This window comes from Hylaeus anthracinus, unplaced genomic scaffold (assembly GCF_026225885.1).
Source record: "Hylaeus anthracinus isolate JK02 unplaced genomic scaffold, UHH_iyHylAnth1.0_haploid 0, whole genome shotgun sequence".
NCBI lineage: Eukaryota > Metazoa > Arthropoda > Insecta > Hymenoptera > Colletidae > Hylaeus > Hylaeus anthracinus.
Genome location: NW_026533254.1, coordinates 12,322,854 through 12,342,311, shown reverse-complemented (window position 1 = coordinate 12,342,311; position 19,458 = coordinate 12,322,854). Strand labels below are relative to the sequence as shown.

The window sequence follows — 19,458 nt, the reverse complement described above, 5'->3', positions numbered from 1 at the left end:
TTCGAGTTCCCTCGAATAATCGCGAGGCTTTTATCGCTTTCGTCGTCGCCTAACGATACTTTTTTTTCCCCTCTCTCCTTTCAATCCCGATTTTTCCTTCGTCTTTTTTGTTCCGTTTCGTTTTCATTGCCCTGGCCGCCATGGGGGGCTCCGTGAAAATCGCGCGACGGAATTTTTACGGCCGCTTGGATAAATCCGCGCCGACGAGGATAATGGCCCGTCCGGCTGGGAACGATGGAAAATCAAAAAGTACGAGGGATGCCACCGCGGTTGAAATTGATTGGTCCGTATCGACGGAGATTGTCGTTCTGGCGTTTCGACGGCCCGCCGGAGTGACGTTTATTGCTTGCAAAAATGTTTCAACCAGCCCTTCCCCCGTCCCGGGATTCACCGCTGAAGATTGACGATCGTAAACATTCCTTTCCCGGCCCTAGAAATCGGATCAACGGTAAATTCCAATTCGGCCAGAATTTTGTAGAAACTCTCATCCCTTTCATTGAACTTCAAATATAAGATAAGCGCTCCGTGCGTTCTATCTGAAATTAAAGAATTTTATTTATCGAAGAACGTCCAGCGAAGTTACTTCAAAACTCTGTTGCCTCGATTTTAAAATTGTACAGACTGCAACCGACAAATTTATAACTCGTACAAGTATAGACCCGAAGCTTGCCGAGGCTGTATTTATTTAACCAAGGTCCGTTCTAAATTTCCTGTAAAACTAGGCAAATGTCGTGCACCGGTCACGAAAGACGCATGCCCCGTCGACATCTATTTATTAAAGGTCTGGCCCTGTTCAAGGGGGCCGAGAAGATAGACTATTCGATGGCCACACCGCACGGCGCAGTTTCTATTGGCTCCCGTTGTCCAGGATTTTTGCTTGAAAGGTTATCTCGGGTGATTTATCTTCTCATTGGAATGAACCGTCTGTTTCGCGGTGACAGATTATCTCTGCTCGAGCGAGGAAAAGCGACGCGAGAAGATCTAGGCGGTTGCCCTTCGATTAATTCTCGATCGTTGTCGCGGTGAAATGCTTTCTAAGCTTCGGTCACCTTGATTACGGCCTTTGAAGGTTTCAGGGTCGATCTGGCTTTGAAGGAACAGTGGAACTAACTGGATTTTTAATATGTGAGGCACGGTAGAGAATTGTTTGTCAAACTGTTACGAGAATAATTTTAGACGACACTATCTGTCCAATTTGTGACGAATTCCTCCAGGAAAAATTATTTATGCTAAACAACAAAAATGGAGGGAAATACAAGAAAAACAAAATTTCTACTTACGTTATTTTTATCTTCTAAACCTACCCGGGAGAAAATTGATAGAGTCTAAATAATTACTCCATCGACGTTACTACTACAGGCCTCATCCCTTTTAATTTTAGTCTCCACAACATCGCCCGACGTTTTAAATTTAAACCTCGCGAAACCCTCCAGGAATCCAATTCCCAGAAACCTGTTCGTTCGCGCACTTTTTATAGAAGGGATAAACCAAAAGCGTCGTCGAAACGACGAACCTTTTTCACCTCCTAGCGTTCTTTGATCCAGCGAACGGTTGGGTCAAACGTTAGTTTCGCGTCAGGGAAATAGTTTTGCCGATCCTCTTTAAGCTCGTATTTCGATCCAGAGTTTGCGTCAGGCCGACAAAAAGGGAGGAGAAAAGGGAAGAGAAATACGGGAGAAGAAGAAGACCCAAGAAGTTGTTACAGGAATCGCGAATCCCTCGGTAACATGGCGTGGAAAGCAGTTGAGCGTGCTTCGTGCATTTTAAAGTTTTTATCCTCGGACTGTGAAGTCGGTGTTGCGTTCTAATTTAAAAATTGAAGAAAAGCCGCGGAGGACAACGCTTGGCCGGATGAAAACGCCCAAGTGTTTCCCTGTGCAATTTCAAGAGCTGGTTTTATTTCATCCGTGTTTGTCCACGAGGAAGAGCAACGAATATTTTTGTGTGGAATTGCTTCAAGCAGTTTAATGGCTTATAGACGCTCGAGTATATTTATATCACGAGTTAATAATGTCTGAGTAAACACTTACCGCTACTCCTTCGAGCACTGACTTTTCCCGAACTAGTTTTCACGGATCTTTCGGCTGTCCAAGAACGAAATTTTAACTTCGCATCCAACCTTGGAAATTTCCACCGGCGAGGAGAACAGCAATTCCTTTCCCCAGCGTGACACGCGCGCTAGATGACGATTAATTACGCGAGTAATTAAGCGTGCCGTGTCCCGGAATTACGGCCATTATTCGGTTTGTCAATTAGCACCCCCGAGGGGGATGCGCACGTGAGCTGCCCCGCGAAAACCGCACAACAGTTTTTCGCGCCGACGTCCTCCGCAAAAAACCACCACTGATTCTGCGGTTCGAATAGCCAGTGATATCAGACAAAAATTATTTTCTTTTTGTCATCATACCGAGCGTTTCCAACGTTGTTCTCTTGGGTTATTAAATACCTTATCCTTTCTGGAAGTGTCTAACCAGGTCTAATCCACGATATCGAGACAGAGGTACGACTTCACCTCGACGATTCCCGATCGCGGAAAATCGCGGCGAATCGGTGAACGAGTGCCGCAAAACGTTAATTGTTGACGGAGGGCAGGAGCGGAAGGTTCCTCCGCATCCCAAGGACGGGATAATTAATTACTGCTCCAAATACGATTCATCGCGCATCGCTTTATTGTCCGTGACGTTAATTAATCGTAACGAGGGGCGGAGGAGGGTTGGCGATAACACGCGACCCGGTACATCGTAATAAATCTCCTCTCCGCGTCACGTCGACGCGTTTTTGCTTCGCCCCCCAGACGGCGCTAGCCTCAAGGCCGCGTAATTATTTTCGAGAAAAAAGATGGCGGTCCGTCGGGGTAGCCGGATCGTTAACAGGTTTCTGGATACCGCGCGAGCCTCGCCGTTGGTCAGTTTAATTACCTCTTTAATCGGGCCCCGTCTCGTTTAAGGGGTGAATCTGTTCCGGCGTATCACCGTTGCTCGCTCGACCGTACGCTTTGATCCGGGGGGATGAGCTCGCTCGAGTTTCGTCGAAAAAACTTTTTCCACCGTGGACGTTCCGTTTTGTCGCTTACCCTCGTGACTTTTAGGCGAGTGCGTGTGTGTGTGTGTGTGTGTGATCTGTAGAAGTGATTTTCACCGCCTCTTTGTTTTACCAACTTCATCAATTTTTGAAACATTTTTAATACGCTTGCTTTTATTTTGTAACCCTCGAGGGGGAGCAGAGTGACGAAAATTGGATCACTTTGTCTGCACCGATTCGCTAATGACCGAATAATAAACATCCAACGGAGCGAAGCAAGTTTTAAGGTGCTTTTCGAACGCTGCTCGGGATGAGAAAATGTAAACAGTGATTTGAGGGTCGTTAGAATTTTATGTTAAGTTTCTATGCTTTCTTATCAAAGGTTCTAGGGCCTTAGATCATAGGATATATGGTATGCAAAGTTTCGAATCCTTTTTTTATTCGAAGCAAGGAAAAGCAGAGTACGAGTAGAAACCAGAGAGAATCGCCAAAAGAGAAACCTGGATAATAGGGATCCGTTTAATGCACGACAGGGGGTTCGTAATGCGAAAGTCGAGGTGTTAGTGTTGGCGATAATTGCTCGTTTACACTCGTCGTCCTCCCTCCATTGATTTCATGTTCTTGTGCAAGCACAAACTGCGGTGCGTCTTGGGCCGCAGCGTCCGTGACGGGGAGTAACCATGATAGAGGGAGGAGACGCGAAACAGAGAGGTAATTACAGAGAAAAGACGTGAAAAGAGGGTTGGTTAATGAGAAAAGCCGTGAAAGAGGAGGTTAATAGGGGAAAACGACGTGAAAGAGAGAGGTAATACGGGACAAAGGCGCGAAGCATCGGAGGGATAAAGGCAGTGGACGTGAAAGGGAGAGATAATACGGAGAAAAGAACAGTGGAAGGGGTAGGAAGAAGCAGAGGGAAGAGAATGGGGGATAAACCAGCGATAGGTGGACGAAGAGAGAGGAGTTAAATACACCAGACGTTCTCCGTGTAAGTAGGCTAAGAACGAAGACGGATTGCGCTGTTCGAAATCATTAGGGGGTCGAATAAACGACTTCAACCCCCGATTGAAAAATAGATTACGACCCTCTAGTCAAGAAGTTTACTCTAACTCACGTTCGTTCCTGTTATCTTCGATGCGTTCAATTATTTCGATCAATTATTTCGATCTATTCGTGCGAGCCGCGATAGAAACGAAAACAGGGGATGGAAGTAGCAGAAAGAAAGAGATTAAAAATAACAAAGAGGATACATCGGCGGCTGTCGAAATCTGTTGAGCCCCCGAAGCGTGAAACGTGACACGGACAGGCCGCAGCTCGTCGATCCTAATCCTTCACTGATTTAACCTCGGTTTTGCTGCGTGCCAGCCTCATAAACAATGAGCAGTATCCCCTGCAACGGCAGTGGCTTTTATTGTTAAGCGGCTATGTCACGTTGACGTACGCGCTCCAATCAGGATGTAGACGCACCCCCGAATGCGGGACAGGGGCATTACGTAAAAATCAGTCTACGTCGATACCAGTCGATGCGTCGATCAGTTTATCGAAACGTGTTGAAACCAATGGAAATATCTTCATACTGTCAGGATTCCGATAGTACATTCGAGGAAACGTTTCAAGCTTGGCCTATTCATCCCTAAAACGTTCGATACTAAAGATTAATACAATAGCAAGTCGCAGAATCGTACATGCATAGCGCACAGAGAAGCATGATACAATTTAATGTTCAGCTTTATTATCTATTTCCCCCGGTATTTAAAAATCTCTGCCAGTCCTTAGCCAACCCCTAAGAATCGGATGAAATATTCGAATATCCGTGGTGCACTCGTAATCCGACCACCGCGACTAAGGATTTTCAAATATTTGTGTACCTTATTCCGGAATTTATTGACCGAATCGAGTTACGATAGAATCCCTATTATCCGCGCACTCCATTATCCAGACGTTCTATTATCCGGACGCTTGTTCTTCTACATTGTATTCCGCCGGAGAGATATGTTCCAGCACGGTTCTATGCACGCGCAGTTTGCCATGAATTTTATAGCGCGGGGCGTGCGCATAATGGCCGTCCGACTCGATAAAAAGGATATTTCGGCCGACATTGTGTGTATCCACAAATAACGAACCTGTTTATCAAACTAATAACGATGAAGTGTCGCTACGGTTTGAAGCGTTCCCGGATACGGGGGTAAACTAAACTGATTTTAGATACGCCGAAAATATTATTCCGTACGGTTAATCCGTTCAGAGAAGGAGGGGGGTGAATTGTTTTGGTTCGAATGGACGGAGATTCGAACCGATACCACGCGGTATTTATCATTTTCATCACGATATCTCCGCGCGGGTACCGCTGGGATATTTAATTATGAATATTTTATTTCCATATTTTAGAAGGCGCTCGCGTGCTTCGATATTCGAAACGAGTTTAAAATGTATAATGGCGCCCAAAAGTATTTCATTCTTTGTTATTTGGCGTACTCGACAAAAGAGTGAGATCATTCTCTCTAAAAACAAGTAAATTTTTCCGATAGATACTTTCGTGGCCCTGTGTACGTCGATATAACCGCGATTCGATGATCAAAACTGCTCAATGAGGTGAAACGTTCGAGCAACGAATAGAAGGGGCGTTCGAAAACGCGGCGTATCATTTTCAATAACAATTTCCGCGATTCGAGGAAGGTAGCGACGCGTAGCGATCTGTGAAATTCAGCCGTCTAATTTAATTCACCTCCCACCCTCCGTGCAGTTTTTCGATCATCCGTGAACACCCCAGGGGATTCGCTGTCGCGTTGGAACAACGGCGTGGAGCGTTTCGCGCGTTTTAACCGACCTCGTTTAACGTCGACGTTCATCCCCCACCCGATTGAAAATGATAGAAAGTCCCCCCTCCTCGGACGATAGCGTGTCCCGAAGCCTCTGATAACGCCGGAGGTTCGCGGGAAACCTTTATTTCTCGTGTAAATAACATTATACATCGACGCCCTTTTTTCATCTATTCTTCCCCATATATTCGGAAAAATTCGATGATCGAGCAAGGATTGGGTGAGTTCCCGTGAAAAAAAAAAAGAAGGGAAATTGTGGAATACATTTTCCTATACGAGGCTTCGTTTGCAAGGAAATTGACCGCAAAGAGTTTTTGTGGGATAGAGCTTGGCTGATTTGTCTGACTATTACTCACCGTTTCTACTGTGGTGTTTTGCGATAGGAATATGGCATTGTCTGCTTTATCTTGCTGTAATTCGAATAGTACCGCAGAGGGGAGACAGTATTATAACAGTATCAGTGGTAGAAACGCTAACGCAAGTAGAAACAGTCAGCAATGGCCAGACATACGTAGTCCTTCCCAAGAATTGAGATCGACTTGTCTCGCACACCGTTCCTTCTACCGTCTAAACTCGTACGACAAAATCTATCGCAAACGAAATTTGGAGACTTCTTTGTTCCCTACGAATTTTCCGTACGATCGATAGGGAACCGAGATAAGGACTCTCCTTTTTGCCCAATGAAATTTGCATCGTGCAAAACGATCCGCAAAGCCTACGGCGTCAAGTACAGGTGAATCTTCTTATCAAGCACCGCTGCAGTCGATCCGTTATCGTCGCGAAGAAAACTGCAATGATAATAATGCTGTGCCATAAGCATCTCGAGGGAGGGTAGGATGAAACGACGCACGCCTCAACTGGAGAACTCGTGGTTCCGACAGCGGTGCTCGGAGAGAAAAATAAGAGAATGTTCTTCTAAGGGCTCACCCCCGTAAATCAAGCGAACAGTAGGCAAGAATCGAAGCGAAATAAATAAGAGGGTAACGGCAAGTTCGCGAACCTTGGCTCGAAATCCGTGGTACCGTTCGTTTCACGATACAATAGCGATAGCATGTCGATAGCTCCCGATGCTGGTTTGACAAATGCTCCCAAGAAATGAACCCTCTCCCCCTTTCTCTCTCTCTCTCTCTCTCTCTCTCTCTCTGACTCCGATTTCCGTCCACGCATTTCTCGAGTTTCGGTTCGTTTTGCGGTTATTTCACCGAGCGAAGTATAGCCACCTCGACGAGGAACATCATTTCGTTATCGGCCGTCCTGCACGATTGATTCCGGTAGCTTTTTCCTGTTTCCTTATAATCGATTGCATCGTTGGAAGTGGCCCGAAGAAAGAAGGATCTGACATTAAATTTTTGTGACCTTGGGCTTTAGTGTGCTCTTTTTAGAATTATAGAGTGTCGGAGTTCGTTGCTTTATAACATTTTTTTTTTTTTTTTCGTGAAAGGAACAATTGCATTACATTCGGCTATAAATTATTTTTGACTGTAGAATTCGTTGCCACTTTTCTTCTAAATATTAAAAACGATTCAATGAAGGGAAAGCCTAAAATCGAGGGTATTATTAATGTGAATTGTCTTCACGACAATCATTAAGGGGAATAATCATCCTTAGGAGAAGCACAAGAAAAGCTCGAATTTCTTTGGCGGACTCAGAGTTCCACAAACACCGTGTAAAGTATGCGCGAGAATTTCGATTGATCGATCAACGACATGCCGGTTTGATTAACGTCCCAGCGTGCAGTTTCATCGCCAACGCGATTGCTAATTACCGAAGTAATTAATAAACAAAATTTCTACTTACGAAACTTGCCGCCCACCGTATTTCGGATCATTAATTTTATCCGTCCAACGAAACGCGTATATCTCGATTAATTTACTCAACGTGGTCATTCAATTAACGAGGAAGGACGCCGTTTGAATCGGGTAACATTTTTGAAACAGCAAGTTTCTTTCTGGTTAAAATTTGTAGCATCGGGGACTGTACAGACAAATTTCCCGAAGCAAGATTCTTTTCAATGATCCATTTCCCGAGATGGTAGAGGCGAACGAGCAACATTTTATTGTCCCAAAGCTCGGAGCATTCTCCTACTTCCGGTCACGGGGAGTGACCGCGACTCGTCGACGGTAATCGAAGTTTAATTAGACGCCTGGCAAACACGTTTCGCCCCGGTGCAATTTGTAATTGATGAACTGTGAATCGACTAACCCCGCAAGGTGTTCCCCGGTCAAGCCTGTCGTTAATGTCGCTCGCGAGAAAAACGAGATCTATCTGGATCAAGTGCTCTCGCCCTGGTGATTTATTATACACGTCAATCCGGATAACTTTCGCGAAGTAACCTCGTTCGCAAAGTGCCACCCCCTTGGCGCCCCTTGTCGCGTTCCGCGTGGCCTACAACACCTTTCCAAAGCGTCAGCTCCCCCTTCGCTGTCGAAGGTTCTCCCGCGCCATTCAGAGCGAAGGTCCGAAATCTCGAGAGAAACGGAAAATCATCGATCTTGGTATCCCCGATCGCTGTGAGACTCGATTTCGTTCGCGAGACTGCTGGAAAACATTGTATATTTTTTTTAGTTCCGTTCCATCGAAAGTTCAATATAAATTTTGACTCGATATTCCCCTCCGTTAATAGCTCTTCTTTTCGTTGTTGCAGCTCGTACGGAGGAAGAAAGGGGAGCATCGAATGCCCAGATTCTGTGGTCAGCCTGCCAAGCTCTAGCTCGAGCTGTCAAGTCTGCGTCTCCTGGCGCGAGCTTGAATAAGGCCATAAGGCCCCTGGAACCGGAAATCAAGGCAGTCACCAAGGCAGCACGTGAGTAATTCATTTTTTCTTCGTTTTGTATTAAAATATCTCGATTCGCTTTGGAGCCGGTCGCTGTAATTCCTCGTTAAATTTCAACGTTTTCCCTGTTACAGTTCTCTCTTTTTGCTTAACGCGTTCAGACATCCTCAGACGGCTTGAAATACATTTCAACAAGCGCGATAAATTACTTGATCGTTACCGGAATTCATTTAACCCGTTTAATCGACGACGTGTGAATCAAATTCAGAGATCTACATTTATAATAATCTGTAATCTACATTTACAAATCCTTGATCCGATTTAATATGCCCTTCTATGGGTTTAACGGAGTGTCTAATTAGATTCAGTTGCATCGTTACCATTCACGCGTAAAACGTGTTGCGGTGCAATTAATAGAACGAATTTTCTGATCCGTTCGGTAACATGACCGCGGATTATTATTAACTGATATTAATATTGTCACGTTTACGAGTCACACCAGAGAGGGGAAGTATCGAATTTGTGGCGACCCCTCTATAATCTCGCTCCCGTCCCCCTCCGTTCTGTCGCGATACAATGCCAATCTTTGGAAGGATTAAACTCGCAAACGCGGAAGTATCGGTATCGGACTTCCGCCCGGCTAGAATGCTAAAATGCTCGATGGTTCATTGGACACAAAAGCTTCGAATGCACGAGCGCTATAGGTGCGCGATGAATTGTATGAATGTTTAGCGAATGAACAGGAATAATGCTGTGAACCGTCCTTTGGATCTTTCAGGCCAGTTTTCTTTTGTTCCCCCTCCCCACCCCAAAAAAAAGCTTGCCTTTCTGATAGGAATAATAATAAGAAATAAATGTATTAATTTTTCACTCTCAACGCACTCTTCAAAAATTAACAGCTTTGTATTGCAATCGACTCCTTTTTGCTATCTGATTAAATATTTTACTACCGAAGAGATATAAAAACATAGTTGCTCGAAACACGCATTAGTAATAAATATTCCCGAAGAGACGTTCAGCTCTAAAAATACGCACTCCGAAAAATATACGATTTACATTTCGTTCCATTCGTTTCACTCCGTATGTATACATACATTCATATGTCTCATATTTCCATCATCGAATAACAATTCGAACAATTCTAAATTTTCCGCCGTCACGGTGGAGCGAAAATATTTTTTCAAAGAATTGGTTCGAAACCACGCACAGTGCTCCCGGACCGTGCGTAACATTTGCGCCAAAGGGACCTTGAGCGAGGATTCGATTTTGTCGCAGCGGCGGCGGTGGAAACATTTGTAAACCCCGGAACTCGGAGGCTCTAAACGCCAAAAAAACAGACGATTGATCTATTTCGGTTCCCCCCTCGGGGCCGCAGGACGCGCTGGGCAATCAGCGAGTTAACGTCGGAATCGTTTTTCCGCTTCCTGGGTGCCCGAGAACTGTTTAATTCATTCCGACCAGGGGCCACCAGTTAATGAGTTTTCGCGGCGTAATGGCGACATTACTATCCCCGAATATTCATCGCGTTTGCGCCACCGTACGGGACACGCGTACCCTAGATTTACGCGTTTTTCTTTCGATGATAAAAACCGCATAAATCTTCTTACCGCGCGAAACGATAGTGCTTGACCGTAAAATGAAATACGCCATTCTAGAGACGGACGAGGCGTGTTAGTTCGTATCCTCATAAAAATTTCTTATACGTACGTTTCAAGATTTAGCGTTCGACGTTCCCTAGTTGACATAATCTACTTGCCGCCGTTTGACCAGGTGTTGGTATATTCTACTTGACGTTGACCTTAGCTAGGCATCGCGATTCTAGATAGAAAATCTGTTTGTCTCAGATTGCTATGTAATTCCTCACGTTCGAATGGAAAATATAAGGTAATTATTGTCGAACAATACCGGAGTCTCTATTGCGAGGCAGCAACCTTCTAAAATACAAGAGAATTTTTACCTGTCTACCACAGTCACTCCTAGGGTGCAAAATTAGTTAATTCACCCATAAAAAATAATTCTGTGAAAACGAAGGGTTGAAATTTTCCCGATTTTTCATCGAGACGAACGATAACGGCGATTCGTGGTGAGGTCAGAGATGCGCCCGAGTCATTGTCGGATTTATGACGATTTCAATTCGCGTAAATTCTGGATGGCGACGATACGGGAATTTTAATATCTGGTAATTCGGTACCGGGGGCGAAATATTGCCGCGAGATAAATAAACCGCGGTCGGAAACGAGCGGAGGCTCGTCGAGTTTCGCAGTGTTTGCCATTCCACTCGTCTTGCATTCCCTAAGAGAAACAATAATATCCTCGAGGTCTGTTTAACTTGGACCGACTCGATCTTAATCTCCTTTAATCGCGCGGCCAATTTATTTCCGAACAGTTGGATCTAATAACGATGAATAATTCCAGCGGAAATGGCCACAGTAACTCTTCTGGATCTTTTAATCCGACGCGATTTCCGAGAAGTCGGCCTGGCAATTTGTTCGCAATTATCGGCTACAATTTCTCGGTAATTTCCAATAAGCCCGAATATTCTCTTCATAATTCATCCGCCGACGAACCTCGATTGTTTTTATTAAGGGTTTCCACGAAGAACGAAATAAAGATCCTGCGACGTCCTGGAAAATATTGACGAAACATGCTCTGTTGTACGATAAATATAAATAATAAATATTAATTACAGAATTCAAGTTCGCCAGTTAGTCACGGAATTTCAGAATGCAGCAGTAGAAGTAAATAAAAATACAAATGACGAGTGTAAATTTCAGGATTCAATTTGTCCTAGCAAATCGATGTAATATTCATTATCACTCAATCAAGTTTCACAGTTGATTCTGCGTCTAGTATACATTTCGATATTTTCAAAACAAAACGATTCGCGCAAATACCCGTTGCGCCTTCCCATCGAACGGGCAAAATCTCGCCCCGTGGTTCGAGTGCGTCGAGGGTGCTCCGTAAAATATTTCCAGCGAGCGCTCGAGCGACAAATATTGCGGGCGTTTGAACTCTCGAAAGGGTGCAACGGAAAAAAAAAATGTTCCAAAAAAAAAGAGAGGAAACACGCGGATGCGAGAGAGAAAGAGGAAAATAAAAAGGCGAGCGTTCGACGAGTAATTTACGGACACTTTTCGCTATTAACTCGGCGTGCAGCTGCATAATTAATGCACCTGACAGGGGAGTGCAGTCCTCGAAATGCCTGGCGAAGCCTTTATGCTAGCTCGTCCAGCGATTAAGTCGTAAATCTTGGGACGGGTTTCCATCCCTCCGGCCCTCCCGGAACCAACCCCTTTCCGCGTCTGTGTCCCTCTTTCCGCGCGGAATTAAAACGATTCTCGACGTTGTTAGTCATTTTTCACCCCGAACCACTATGGGAGCCTCCTCAACAACGCGATAAATGCAGATTGTCCCGCAGCGAGCGCCGCGATCCGGGAAAAAGCGATTCTACGTGCCAACGGAAACTCGGAAGGTGGATCCTCGCGATATTTTTCGAGTTAAACTCTCGCCGAAAGGCTACGGAAGGTTAACGTGATGATAACTATCGCCCTTTGAGAATAATTCTAGCTGGAATCCGATGGTTGTTCACTTTTCTAACGAACGAATTATTTTGTTTATGAAAAAAAAAGCGTAATCGAGCGATATATATCAGCTAGGTAAAGTTACGAAGTCTGACCATAACGCAGATTACATTCCATCTACCCTGCCTGGTTGCATACGGGTACAATCTACTTGCCATTGTCTGACCTGGCATAGGCGCATTCCGCTTGCCTTTGACAAACTAGCTATTCTTATAGGTAGAAAGAAAGATTAGTCGTGAGTTGAACTCGACGTAGAGAACAACAATTCAATTTCTAAATAATCATGTACTACGTCGGTGCGCTTCAGAAAATAATCTTTTTTCCTTCGTTAATTCTATAAATACACTAAGAATAGTTGAATAAAATCAGTCCAAAGATGTCTACACCCGAAATAAAATTTGCACCGCATCCACGCATAGGATTTCATTCGCACAGAGCAGCCCGCAATCCCTAATCGCGGTACGTACACGTCAGCTGTGCAAATGTGTAAATTCCATTGACGACAACCCCCTGAAAAGTATTTAAAATACCTGCGATCATTTATCACGTTTTGCAGCTACACGTTTACTCGCAAAATGGCAAAGTAATGTATTCCACCGACGTAACAGCATCTGGTGTAATGCAATTTGTTCGAGGGGAGGGGCGAGGCGCCGTTATTGTTCCATGTTAATCAATTTTCCGTCCCGAAATATCGGTTCGTTAAAATTTGAACGCCGCTCTTTATTCTCCGCGCGTTAATTTATATTAATCACAGGCTAGAACATATTTACAAAAATTAACTGTCAAGCCCTGCGAGGAATGATTGGCAAGGGAACTTTCGGCATACTTTTTTTGTTTTTGTATACTGTTGAACATTTTAACATCACGTCGATTATATTCCGTTGCTACAGAGATGTTTAACATGGAAATTTCACTAATTCGTTTTTTATATTTCTTCTTGCAGCCAAGGAAGATCCTCTGGTGCTTGCAGCCATTCGAGGCATTCCTGAGGAGGCTGCTAAGAGAGGAGTTTTCCCCGAGGACGTTCTTCGCGCGAGGTTCCTCAAGGTAACATCACGTTGGCCAATCTCGTCCAGTTTTCAGAAATGTTGCCAATTATTTCGTTTCCACTGAAGATAACGCGAGAAATATATTCTAGGTTCTGAAACCTCTAAAATAAAATTCTTCCATGATGCTTCCAGGTGGAAGAAGTGGCGAAACGATTGGCTTTGGTTCCTGAGCAGGGAGCAGCCTTGCCTGTCTACTTCCTTAGCTATCTTCAAAACTTTCTGATGATCAAAAGCGCCACTAGCATTCCTCAGAGCGAGCTCGAGGACAAGCCTATCGACACCCAGTGCCTCAACACGTACGACATACTTCATCGAGCCAGGTAAGACAATTCCAGTCGATACAACCAAACATTTCAAACGCGTCGACCACTTTGGACCTTTGAAAAAGCATTTCGCCTTCCCGCTATTTTTCGTTAAATTTTCGAACCTGCCATTACGTCGGTTCCCGGTTCGATTCCATACTTTTCACCGCCGCCACATTTTTACGCTCTCACGTTTCCGAAAGTATTAATCAATTTTCCATATCCCTTGCTCTGGCTGCTTCTATTCAATTTTCATACCCATAACGCTGTTGCGTTTTTATTCGAATTTCCGATTTATAAATGGGTTGATTCGCGTTCAATTTTCGAGCCTGTAATGGTATTCGCATCGAGTGGAATTACCATTGGATTTTTTCATTATAAGAATAAAATTTAATTTAGCCGGCAAAAAACATCGTCCTCCTGTTTATTTTTTAATACAACGTCCGCTTCTAACGTCCCCCCGTTTTTAACTCTGTTTTCAATGCTTCGATGTTAGCCCTTCTCGTGCGCGAGAAACGCTGGCGCCATTCGCTGAATATTTGCCACAATTTAAAAATTATCTCGAGGAATATTCGCGCCGCTTAACGTCGCGAAAAGGCCAAACTTTCAGCGGTGAATACCGCGAGGAGGTACGGGGCGCCTACGGAGACCTCTAATTTACCCCGTGTACATGCATTTAATGTCGTGACCACGGTGTGACGTTGCAGGAAGTCTCGTGCAAACGAGCCTTAATGCTGATATTGCCGCGGGGGTGGGCGTGTTTCGTCGCGCAGCAAAAAATTACCGGGCAAGAAAAAAAGAAAAGGCTAACGGTCTCCCGGGGGGCATTGAACGTAAATTTAAAAGCTTCCAGGAAGTAGCGAATTTTAACGGCGGTCTGACAATGTTCCTGGGAGTGAAATGGAAGTCGTGGCTCGACTGTTCTCGGTGCAATGTTTCGGTTGCGTTGCTGATGCTAAAACGAATTCACTGACCTTGGGGTGAACCTCAAGGGGTGACCTCGAGTCTTTGTTGAGTGTAGAACTTTGTTGAGTGTCGAGGACCCTGGTGTTGTTTCTGGGTCCTATTCAGGAGTCTGTAGGTTGAATTGATTGACCTTGAGATCACCTTGGGGTGTCCTTTAACACCAGGAGTGTTGGAGCTGGTTCTCTGATCTCTTCATGAGTCTGTAAATATTTAGTTGTCCGGAAAGTCCATGCCGATTTTTTATAGGTGGTGCAGATCTGAATATGTCGAAATGGCTGAAAACAAATAATATATATATATGTACATATCCTTAAAAGGTGAAAGGTTGTGGAACAAAATGGTACCTATGTAATTCAATAAATATACATATAAATAAATGTATATCAGAATTCAAACGTGCGTTTGAAGTTTTCTGAAAAATTGGCACGAACTTTCTGGACAACCTAATATTAACTACAAATTAATACTAATTTCACAGTGAAGAGTATAAGAAAATGATTTTGTAGGAGTAGTTTAGAAATTTCGCGAATGAATGATTCCTTTCCAAAAAGTAGTATGAATTCCATCTGCTAGTTTATCGTTACGCATCCATCTCGCAGTGTTTGGATGTGTAACTCGCTAGCGTTCCTAGGGTCAAACGGAGGCGGTGAAATGTCCACGAAACTAGGCCATTGAATTCCTCTTTGCATGAGCTATAATCTGGAAACACACCCCGCTAAACTTTTTCATCGATCACAGCTAGCCGATAGGAATCTGTGGTTGTTGACCAACGATCCGTGACACGAGCATGGATGCCTTAAATAGACAACCGCATCGATATCATTCCGTCATCCTAGTCTCCGTTAAAGCTAGATGGTAAAACTACAACCGACGAAACTTTCTGAAAAGCTTGAAAAACGCCGAGGATGGAATCGTCAAAGAATCATCAAAGGAACGAAGGTGTCGTTGAACAAAGAACCCAAGACAATTGCCATCATCGAATCTCGCACCTCTCCGTAAAAAAGAACAATCGCGCGATTGTCAACAAACAAGCCACGAGAAAATATCCCTTCGAGCCAGGAAAATTAATTTCCTTGCTCGCATCCTTTCCTTTTAGTTCTTCCTCGAGGCGCACTAATTAGCAAACATGGCACGCGCACGCGATTCAATCAGCATCGGTCGTCTGACACGTAGACTTTACGATGGAGAATAATCACGATCCCGTCACGCGAAGGTCGTTAATAAGAGTCGCCCATAATCCGTTACTGCTGCGACGCAGTTGGAGCATTCGCTGAACGCTTTAAACCCCTTTCCCACTTAAATTATAGAGCTTTACTTATGAGAGCGCGAAGTCGTACAACTCTACTGCAACACCTGATGTACCAGGCTCACATTTATTCGTTCTTCACATTCGTTTAATTCTTGCCTTGCATTACTTTGCATCTGCAGTTAGGCTCACCTAGAGCCTAAACCCGTACTGCAGCTGCAATCAAGCGTAGCTACAGTCCCTGAGAGCAAAAAGAATCGTGAGAATTGCCACGAAACCGGTAAAAAAAAAAAAAAAAAAAAAAAAATTAGAGTACCACCTCAAAGCATCCTTCCACTTTTCTCCGACCTTTAAACCCTTCTCCCATCTGAGCGGGAAGACCCAAGTCCCAAACACTACTCTTAACGTTAATTCCCTGTTCTTCTCCCGTGTTCTCTTATCTTCGGGATCCCGTACCGGTCAATTATTTTCGCAATTTCGCGCGTATAATTTCTCCGATTCGCTCCAGTTTTTTTTACGGCAATGCGCCAGATGCAAATATCGCGAATTCGTCTCCTGAAAACTGCGCCGCTTTGCATACGAAACTGCCATATTTGCCCCGCTCTTTTTGTGTTTATTTATTTCGTTTTTTCGTTTTATCCCCCCCATCCCCTCACACGCGTACTTGTTAAGATAATAAGTCCAACGCAAATTCAACTTTTTTCACCGTCCCCCCACACACCGCCACCGCACCCCGTATCTATGATATGGATATTTTCAGCCGCGGTTTATCCATCTACTTCTTTATGCATGCCATATTTTGTTTGTTCGCTTTTTAGAGAGCCAACACGCACCCGGTAAACTCGGCAAACACCAGCCCGGCGAATCCCGTACTTTATTCTTATGCCGAGTGATTATTCGCTATACCGCGCTTTTTTTTTTTTTTCTTTTTTTTTTGTTTATCATTTCGAGACACGAAGCTTCCGGGGAAATTTGTTTAAATATGTACTTATCGGTGACTCGGGTATTATTCGAGCGTGCACAAATTTAACTGCACGTTTGCTAAATTGTATCGTGAAACTTTCATTTGCGCGAAAGTTATGGTTAATTGTATGGAGCTACCACATCAGCGGTTTTATTACCGAGTGCACAAATTTTTTTTTTCTTTGTCGCTCTTCTGTCTGCTCTTTAATTTCTTTTTTTTTCTGTTTTACGTTGGTTCGAGGTTTCCCATTGAACTATTCTTATACTTCTGGTGACTATAACGCGAAAAATTGTTGCAATAAAGAAATAAGACCAATGCAGATTACAAAAGTCCCCTGTATTAATGTTTAACATATTGGCCCGCTTGCCGAGTCATCTTCCAAGGAATTGACACGATACCATGACTCAGAGTCGGCGTCAATTTATTCGAAAAAAAAAAAAAAAAATTGTTTCACCTTCTCTTTTTAAGATCGAACGTCGTGTAACACTCGGACCGTCCCAGAAGCCAGCGTTGCGTCAGCCTCGCGCAGATTGGGCGTTGATAAAAAGTGGTGTCCCGAATGGGGCGCGCATCCCCGTTAAATATTAAACCGTAATATTGTAGGAGGGTTTCCGGTCGTCACGTAGACGGCTCGCTCGCACCCATGATCCGCTGACGCTGTGCAAACCGCAGTGCGCTTTCGGTTAAAAAATTCAGGATTCTCCGTGGCTTTTGCACCTCTCTCGCACGTGCACACACTTGCGGTATGTTTGTTCGCTAGCGCGCGATTGGCACGCGTGCCTACGCTCTCGTACACCCCCGTTCGTAGCAATCAGGATACAGAAAAAAAAGATACGTAAATCTAGGGCACCGCGAGGCAATCATTAGAATCACTCTGTAGAAGTGTTTTAAATTTAAAATTTGTAGAAAAGAAAAATAAATTTCAGAGTCATTTTAGGGTAGAGCGAAGGCGTGGAAAGAGTCGGAATAGTCTGACTTGTGATTTAGATATTTCGCAGTACCTTTCGGTACAAATTTCGCGAGACATACTTGAAAGCGTTCGTGCAAACCGCACAGCAATTCAAAGTACTTTTAGGGATCATAGTTTCCCTCCTCGATAAGTAGCGTCTGTTTGGAAGTGGTTGGTATATTTTGTTCTCCATGGAGTTTGCGTCAAGCACATTTTCTTTCGTAATACCAGGTGTCCTGATATTTATGCACGGTGGTATACGTGTTCGGTGGCACGAGCACGTACGCGGGACGCCTGGCGTCGCGCCGCGAAAAAACCACGCTTTCCACGGGAATGAAAGTTTAACAGCCGCAGAGGGGACTCTGAATAGCCGCTGGAATTTTTTGACCCCGGTTTCTGGTTTATTTTCGTGGAGGCTGGTGGAAAATTCCACCGCTAAGAAAACTCCCGCCGAAGTCGCGAAGAAGCTTCGTCAGGGTGGATTTCGACGGTTTGACGACCGTTCGAGCGTTCGCGAGAATTTTCGCGCTTGTTAGACTTACGAGATCTCTAAAGCTGCTTACACTTTATACAGGTTGTTTCAGAAAGTAACATGGTACACTTGGGGGTGGAAAAAATTAACCTTAGACGCGATTTATATTCTCCAAAAATCATCTAGATTAAAGAATGAAGTGGTTGGTTCGCTTTAAAAGCGTTATTTTTATAAAAATTCTACATAGCTTATTACGTCGAACAAACGATAAGAGATTTTTCACTTCGATATTACGTGACTTGTGAATGTTCGGTTCGTAGTTCGCCGATTTAATTGCGTTTAATTTTCGCTACGTTTGAAACGCGGCTGTAACTAAAACGTTTAAAGCATGAATAGTACAGTGTCTACCGCTGTCTTTTACTCTTCTCTCTGTTTCGAGCGGCCGATATTGTGTAACTTTCGCGAACGAGAAGTGGAAGTCGAGACAAATTCTCGAGAAGTGCTTCGAAATACAAATGTTTTTCACGGGGAACTTGAAGCATCCTTCGGGAAACTTTTAAAACGTCCCTTTTATTGCGAACCTCTTGCAATACTTTCCCGAATGGCTTCCCAATGGCCGCGAACATTTCTTGAATATTCTCCGACACCAATTCGGCCCATTTGCGACAACAACGACGAATCGATTAGTAATTAGGGTGTCGGAAGTGCTGTTTTATATGTGTCCTCTGAAACGAGAATCAATCGAAAAAATCCAATTTTCGATAAAATGAAAATTAGAAGAGACAGATGGGAATAATAGATTCAATCGGCAGCTTTTCTCGTCTACGCAATGAAGAATTTTAGAAAAGAAAAATTCGCTTTGCACCTGAAATAAATCTGAAAGTAAAACCAAGCGTCTAATTTTCGTTAGCGTAGAGTGGAATGGGAAGGTGCGAAACTGTCCTCGAAAACCCCGTTACAAAACGCAAAACCGTCGAAACTCGATGAGGGAAACGCGATCAGCAAACGGGAAGTTCACCGCGAAGCCAAACACCCACACGCCCGTCGTGGCTCGGATCCATCGACGCGTCGACCTACGAATCTAATCAGCGTCGTGCATAATGAACGAAACCAATTTTACGCTAATCCGTGGACACCCGCTGCCCGATAAACAAAAGCGTCGACGAGCCCCAAATCGTGACCCCGTCGCTTTCTGGCAGAGCCGCGTTGCCCGATACAAGGTGTCACGGAAAAATACTTTGACCTAATCGATTCTAAATTCTTTTTAGGAGAATAAAATCAGTGTTCTCCGGGATCATTAAATTCGATCCAATTTTAAA

General features: G+C 44.2%; 1 protein-coding gene across 6 annotated transcripts in view; it reads left to right on the top strand.

The window, feature by feature from the left end:
* LOC128888701 (MICOS complex subunit Mic60) overlaps window positions 1-19,458 on the top strand; it is a 42,260-nt gene that overhangs the window by 17,654 nt on the left and 5,148 nt on the right. For all 6 annotated transcript variants that reach the window (XM_054145777.1, XM_054145801.1, XM_054145785.1 and 3 more), the window contains 3 exons: window positions 8,482-8,640; window positions 13,135-13,238; window positions 13,373-13,560. In XM_054145777.1, coding sequence (XP_054001752.1) covers window positions 8,482-8,640; window positions 13,135-13,238; window positions 13,373-13,560 — 451 coding nt within the window. The remainder of the gene's footprint in view (window positions 1-8,481; window positions 8,641-13,134; window positions 13,239-13,372; window positions 13,561-19,458) is intronic.